The sequence below is a fragment of the Mauremys reevesii genome, linkage group 24 (genome assembly GCF_016161935.1).
Source record: "Mauremys reevesii isolate NIE-2019 linkage group 24, ASM1616193v1, whole genome shotgun sequence".
NCBI lineage: Eukaryota > Metazoa > Chordata > Testudines > Geoemydidae > Mauremys > Mauremys reevesii.
The window spans coordinates 6510796-6518524 of NC_052646.1; the positions used below are offsets into that span (position 1 = coordinate 6510796).

The window sequence follows — 7729 nt, forward strand, 5'->3', positions numbered from 1 at the left end:
TCATTCAAACATTAAAAACAGACGGCAACCCCACTAGTGAGGTTTGTGTTGTCTTTATTGCCTGTTCAATGCATCAGGCTCAGCTTGTTGCGTAATAAGAAAGGTGACGTCTTAAATCCTTTGGGCCAGATTCTGCTCTGGTTTGCAGCAGCATAAATCTGGAGGAGCTCTGTGGCAGTCAGTGGAGTTACTCCAGATTTACACTGGTGTCTCTGAGAACAGAATCCGGTCCTTTCTATCCCACTTTGCATCTGTATTTCTTTTGATGGATGATACAACAAATGTGTTAACACACGACTTGTTACACACACACACCTTCAAACATGGCGGATGGTGATCAATTGTTCTTCATTTCCAGTAAAGGCTTAATCTGCAGCAAGAGAGATTTAGGTTACATGTTAGGAAAAACACATTAGGAAAAACTTTCTAACTCTCAGGGGAGTTCAGCTCTGGAACAGGCGTCCAAGGGAGGTTGTGGAATCCCCGTCATTGGCAGGTTGAACTAACACCTGTCAGGCATGGTCTGGCTTTGCTTGTCCAGATGCCTGTGCTGAGGCTGGACCTTGAGGACTTTTCACCTTCTCCTATAGCCTGAGATTCCTATGATTCTCTGAGTGCCAATAAAAATAAATGACTAAGGGCCTGAATCTGATCTCAGGTTACCCTGAGTACTGAACCCCACAAGGCTGCAGGAGGGCCCTGATATCCACTGAGCCTTCAAACTGAGGTCTCGAATGAACAGTGACTTGCAGTCACTGAGGATGCTTTCAGCAAGAGCAGCAAGAGCAGCCGGCTCCGGTTCCTTGGCCAACTTCCCATTTGGGTTATTACTCGAGCTGGTCAGGTCTTATAAGGAACATTAGAAGGAACATTTCTTTGTCAGAAAATGCCCATTGGTTGAAATCGAAGGGCGGGGGGTTTTATGGGAAAAGGGCGAGCTTTGATTAATGTTTTTGACTTTACAAAAAGTTTCAGAATTGACAAATGAAACATTCCAGTTCTCCTGTTCAAAATGACGCCTGGCTTAGACATTTAAGCTAGTTATTGCCGAAAGAAAATTTAAAAATGTAACAAAATTTTATATGGTCAAAATTTGAAAGGAAACATTTCAAAATTATTAAAACAAAATGCTTCCTTTCACCCAAACCCAGAATGATTTTTGGTTCCAGGAACATTTTTGAGATCTTGATTATTTCATCCTAGTTCATGACAGGAAAAGTTTTCTATTTCTTAAAATTTTTTGAGGGGGTGGGAAATCCATTTCCTGCCCATCCATTTTCTGCACGTGAGTGTAAAATGCAGCTCTGGTTGGCTGCATTGTTCCTTTTTCCCTCCTGCCCTAGGGCTCTGTGCAGTGCTTCTGTGGGGCTGTCAGATAGCCGCCCCGCCCCACCCCCACAGGGGATGAAGATTTTTCTATGCACAGAACAAGGGCCCAATCCTGCATGGTGCTGAGGCACCTGCAGTGATGAGCAGGGCAGACACAACACTCTGCAAAGTCAAGGGGAGTGGTGGGTGCTCGGCTGCTCTTAGGATTAGCTCCTAGGTTCAGTTCCTTTAAGCACTGTACATTGTGCTGTTGTCATCAGCGTTACTTGGGGGTTTAGAACAGGCACTTTCTTTTATAAGAGATTTTGCTGGGCAGGCGTGCTTGAATACCATTGTGATTTCCTTGGTCTTTTCTGTATGACCACTGACAACATTCAGCCCCTTAACAGTGAACCTGGAGACCTGATTCTCATCTGCACTAAGCCCCTTTCCACCATGGTAACACCCAGGGGCTGGAAGTGGGTGTGAGTGTAATTTATGCTCCTCTAAACTCCTCTTTACATTGGTGCAAAGGGGAAGCCGTGTCACTGTGAGTAATGCCCTTCAGCTAGAAATCAGGCAGAATCTCAGCCAGCCCAGTCGTCCTTCATCAGGCCAAACTCCTGCTTCCATTTAACATTGCCTCAGCCAGGGACTGCAGGATATAGCCCAGGTCACTCCCCGGCCATGGGAGGGAGGAAGGCAGGGAAGGGAAAGGAAGGAAGAAGGACGATGGTCCCCAGCATTAGAGAGCTGCCTGGAAGGGGGTTGTAACAGATCAGTCCCCACTTTGCCACGGGAGCTGCAGCCAGTCGGTGCAGTCTCAGAAAATGGGCTACGGTCTACGGAATCTGGTCTTTTCTGAGCCAATTGCTCTATTCGCTAGCCCACGTTGCCCTCTATTGTCAATTGTTTCAGAAGAGTCACTGACAGATGCACTTTACTTCTCTCTCCATAGTTCGTGCAGCCAGAGGCAGCTTTCTAACCAGCCCCTTTCAGTTTGTTTGTAGCCAGTTTATTGCTAGATCCAAGTGGAGGCCCTTAACTTCCATTGACTTCAGTAGGAGTGAGGCCCCAACCCACTTAGCCATGTTTGACAATCCCGCTAGGCACCTCTCTGCCTGTATAGGCACCGAAATACTTTTAACAATCTGGCCCTAAGTAACTTTTGAGACTGGGACTTGGACTCTTGAAAATTGCATCCCAGGTTGTCTTAGTTCTCAAATGTCAGAGCTTTCAGGGTGATGATTTAAGGTACAATTAAAGTCCTCCAAGACACGATGCCAAACGATCATTACATGTCTGTGTTGTTCCAGCACGAAATATGATCCATTAAACCAAACATGGAAGGCTGGGGAGAGAGTTGCACTGGGATTGTCAGAAGATCTTAGTGATTTAGGAGCATCCTCCTTTGAAAGTCAAAGAGACTTGTGCTCTGAAGGCAGTTGGATTTGTTTATATAGATCATCCATATTCTGAATGTTTGAGTTTATTCTCAGTCATTATATACACTCCTGTGCCACTGGAATGCAGAGAAATTCTACAAGAAATACAGCAGCTTCTGTATATTCTTCAACTCACAAATCTAGTATCTATCACCACAGCACATGCTCCTGGGAGGCGTTCCTCACTGGACATAACCGAGACACTGTACCCAGTCACTGCAGCAGTGCACTAGGCGTCAGCCTTTGGGCCAGTGTCTCAGGATTTTGTTCTACTATTTTTATGAAAATGATCTTTGCCGAGTATCTGCTTTTATCTTCCTTAGGTAAAACTTCTGCATTAAGCTTTGGAAGTGAGAAAACAGCCTCCTCAGTAGGACATCAGTGTTGAATATCTACGATATGTTTGGATTTTAAGTGCATTTCCATTCACTTGTACAAAGTTATAGCAGGTTTTTTTAGCATTTAGGCTGCAGAGCACTGATGTTATCAGATTAAGTAATTTCTATTGCTGAGCTATCCAGTCCCTCTGTGGCAGCTGGAGACCTGACAGACACTGACTATAACAATCTTTTATTTCTCCAGTGCTAGGAGTGCAGTTATTTCTGCACCAGACTCAGCGGATCCAGTTTGTTGAAGTTAGTGATACCGCAAAGATCCACTGTTCTTCCACAGAAAACCTGGAAGGAGGCAGTAGCATGTTTTGGTATTTTAGAAGAGAAGGTGAAAAACCCACCTGCATTAAGAGCTGTTTGGATGATCAAAATGTAAGTAAATTTACTTGCAAGCACGAGACACACAGCTCGACACTGGAAATCAGCAATGTCCAAAAGACTGACTCTGGCATTTACTACTGTGCATTTGAATACAGCAGCTACCTGATCTTTGGGAATGGAACCACACTCATTGTTGGAGGTAAGGAACCATATAACGTGTTTAAGGAGACTAGTAATTGATTGACAAAGCATATTTCATGTTCCCATTAAAACATAAGAAGATACGATATCTACTGATGAATGGTGCAAAGGAAAGCTTGCTTTAAGCCAAACAGATCAGCTAAACATTAAATACTATGGGTATAGAAGGGATATAATACACATACATTTTATACGTAAATATGTTAAAACTTGAAAGTAAACTATTGAAGTTTCTCAGTGACTGTTCAGAGTATTCAGGAGGGGAATATTTCTAACCTAAGAGCGACGATTGCATGAAACTTGAGGTAATGAAAGTTCATAAAAGATTTAAAATTGCACCCAGTTTTCCACCTGGCTGATGCAGGTACATATTGCGCTACATCCTAGTTAGTGGTGGTGTGATGATTTACTATCTCCTTCTTCAATAGGTGTGTTTCTTTGAATTAACGTCTCAGTGACGGTGTTGTTGTAGCCGTGTTGGTCTCAGGATATTAGAGAGACAAGGTGGGTGAGGTAATATCTTTTATGGGACCAACTTCTGTTGCTGAGAGAGACAAGCTTTCGAGCTGACACAGAGCTCTGAGTAAATTCCCAGGCCTGAAGAAGAGCTCTGTGGGAGCTCAAAAGCTTGTCTCTCTCCCCAACAGGAGTTGGTTCCATAAAAGATTTTACCTCACCCACCTTCTCTTAGTGGAAGATTGACGTCTTTAATCTGGCTACAGCTCATCTGACTATCACACTGAATTCGCCACCTCCTTCTGCTTAGACAGTTATACCAACAGCAGCTGGGTGATGCTTCTGGTCCCATTTCCACGTGGCAGTGAAGTCACTGGGACAGCGAATCTGGCTTGTGTGATCCATGGAGTGTCCAGCCCAGTCCATGTTTCCTGGAGTGTTTCTGGGGAGCTGCAGGAACAGGGGCTGACGCGCTCATTGAAAGCAAAGGATGGATCTTTAACGCTCATAAATCACATCAGCGTCCCCATGGACACCTGGACCAGTGGGAAGAATTTCACCTGTGAAGTCAAATTCAACTCTTCTGGCAGCAGTGTGAAGAAAAGTACCAGGTATCCTGCAGGTGAGTGATATGATATTTGAAACCAAGGGAGACTCAGTTGTAAAATACGTGTAAAATGGCCACAATTAGAGCTGCTTCTATGTAATTTTCCGTTTCAGAGAGCTGGAATATTTTATGTCTTATTTAAAAATAGGCAGATTTGTGGAGAATTTGGGAAAGCTAAACTGAGACAGTAGAGGGCCAGCAAGACAATGTAGGTCTGATTCCTAGAGCAGCTTTCACCCAGATTGTACCCATAAAGCACTATAAAGAATTAAATAAGAACAACTCCTGGGGAAAGGGGAATTAAACCCAAGGGTTTAATGAAAAGGTGAAAAGAAGATTCTCTCAGTCGACTGGTGTCAGCTTCCTCCACAGCCCATCCCAGCGGGTGTGTGCCGCAGACGGCGCGCTATGCAGTGGCCATTTTCCTGGTGGTGTTGATGGTGTCTCTGAGCCTGGCCTGGAGTCACTGCTGTTCTAACCCAGGTAATCCACACACTACAGTCCGTCCCGGGTGTGGAGACGCAGCAGCAGCCCTGTTAATAGTGGGGCTGATTTCTCAGAAAATCACAAAATTAGAAAACAGCTCTACCGTCCCTTCTCTTTGTCCTGACTGAACATTTATTCCTTCCAGCACTCCTGTAACACAGCAGTTCCTCCATAGAGACGAGTGCTGTATTCAGCCGGGCTCAGGGCTGGGAACTGCTATTGCATCTGATGGCTGAACCCACTATTTCTACCATTTATCATTTGCGTTATCGCACAGGGCAAACTTCTGCCTCAGATAAGCAGGTGAAACTCCCATGGGAATCTCTGGGCAAATTGAGTTGGGATATGACCAGTGATGTAAATTACACAGCAGAGGCCTGGTTAGCCCATCAGTTGTAAATGCACAACTCTCATTGAAGGGCAAGATAATCTCGGCCTGGATATAAATTGAGTGGAAAAAAAACTTTAATTTCCTCTAATGAGTCATTGACCAAGTCTTGAAAATGAGTGAATTTAGGATGCAAATGGTTCCAATGCCCCTGTAATTCTGCTAAGCCTGGATTTGGCCTTTTCTGTCTGTTTTGGAAATGCAGCAAAAGAGCAAAAGCCGCAGACTGAGAGGAGTTATCGGGTACATGAAAAACTGTCTCAATCCTAAACTCACTTTTCAGCCAACTGCTGGACTTTGAAAGCAAGATTCCCATGATCGTTACCGTGCTAATGACGTGCACTGTTTGGATAGTGGAATTTTAAATAAAGCTTAACTGTCTGTTTGTAAATATAACTGGTTGTTGTGTCCAAATCTATCGAAGTTTTACTAATTAGCCTTGCAGGGAGGTGTCTAATGTTGCTAAATGTTGTCAAACAGGGTCAAACCGCTTATGCCCAACTGGAGTTTGATTCAAGGAATCACAACCAGAGCAGGGAGCAGCGACCAGTGAAAGGGAAAAGGGGGAAATCGTAGCCCACATGGGGATCCAAGCCTGGACACTCACAGCTGTTTCACTGCCGATCTCAATGACAGGACCATCCTGTAAGGTGCTGACTTTCTGTACAAGCTGTTGGTTGGTTTTTACTGCTTCTTACTGCTCTTCACTGCTTCTGTATGTGGCTCAGTTCCAAAATGTAACTGAAAATTAACCCACTCATCCATCTAGCCTTGGCAGAGCAGGAAGTCACAAAAAGTACCAGACCCTTGATGGTGGGAGATTTCCTAGTGTGATATGAAAGATGTTGTCCTACAGGTATCTCAGCAACATATTGGTGCGTTTCTGGACAAATCCCACCCCTCTGTGGGTACAGAGAGTCTCAGACCACAGGAGCGGTGCAGTGTCACTTCATAAAGGGGGGCGGGATTGCAGGAGCCTGCGTGTTACCTACGCGCTCCCTGTGCACCCCGGAGCTTGGCTCTCTGCTCAGTGTGACCCCAGGGAGAGGGATGGGGTTGTCAGGGAGTGAATCCACCACTACACCAATGCTCTGGACAACTAGGGCCACGTTGGGGTAGCAGCTGTGCAGTGGCTCCAGCACCGTTCTGTGACCCATGAAGGAGACGATTCCTCCCCTCGTCCCCCCTAGAGATCCTGAGCTCAGTTACTCAGGCTGGGCGCTGGTAACAGGAGCTGGGGCTCAGGGCCTGCCTCACTCACACAGGCCATCGCAGTGAACTCAGCTACTCTCATGTCTAAGCCGAGCCCTTGGTGGTTTGGAAAGGGGATGGGGGAGGTTGTACCCATGAGAAATTGAACCTCCACTGGAGACTCAGGTGTGTTACTGGTGGCACAAGTGGGACCAGGAAAATCCTAGATGCCCCCTGACGCGCAGATGGAAGGGGCAGAACCAGACAGAAGTGACACTTCCCAGCTGGGTGGAGGCTGCTTTTGGCTGCCTCCTAGGAGCTGCCATCAGCAGGACCGAGCCGCCTGGCCAGCAGTATCGTTCCCTGGTGTGAGGGGGGATTATGAATGGGAAACTATGTCTGAACGGAGCTGTGTGAGGTCAGGCTCTCTCCGCATCCCTGTCCTGGAGCAGCTACTCCAACAAATTCCTTGGGAAACTGCTGCTTTTCCCAAAGGGCTGGATCCACAGGCCCTCGTGCCAGCACCCGTCTGTCTTCTCTCAGTAACATGCTTTATCAATGGGAGGGGCTCCCCCAGCCACGGAGCCTGCACATGCCGCCTGGTTTGATACTAACGCCTCGTTTTGAAGCTGTAATTCTAAATGTTGCACATTAAAAATATGCCACCTCCTCCCTCATGTTTCCGTTCCTTTCTCTAGCAGCTGAGATGCACGAAGCTCAGCATGTTGATTATGGCAGCTGACTTCTTACAGTCTTTGGGCCAGATTCTGCTCTCCCTGACGCTGGTGCACACCCAGGAGAACTCTGCTGAAGGCAGTAGCGTGTCTCTGGGTTTACAGGGGTGGTGTGTGGTACAGGTATGTGGCCCTTTGTATTTCATTTGGGGCCAGGCGATGAACCTCTCACTCCCACTGGGGAGCCATTAGTCACAGCA

General features: G+C 46.3%; 1 protein-coding gene across 1 annotated transcript; it reads left to right on the forward strand.

Annotated features, from left to right (window-relative positions):
• Positions 1–3039: 3039 nt before the first annotated feature.
• LOC120390455 (immunoglobulin kappa light chain-like) lies at positions 3040–6171 on the forward strand. Its single transcript, XM_039513147.1, has 5 exons — positions 3040–3076; positions 3336–3665; positions 4434–4745; positions 5091–5213; positions 6085–6171. Exons 1-5 carry the CDS (start codon positions 3040–3042, stop codon positions 6114–6116), a joined length of 834 nt encoding a protein of 277 aa, XP_039369081.1. The 3' UTR covers positions 6117–6171.
• Positions 6172–7729: the final 1558 nt, after the last annotated feature.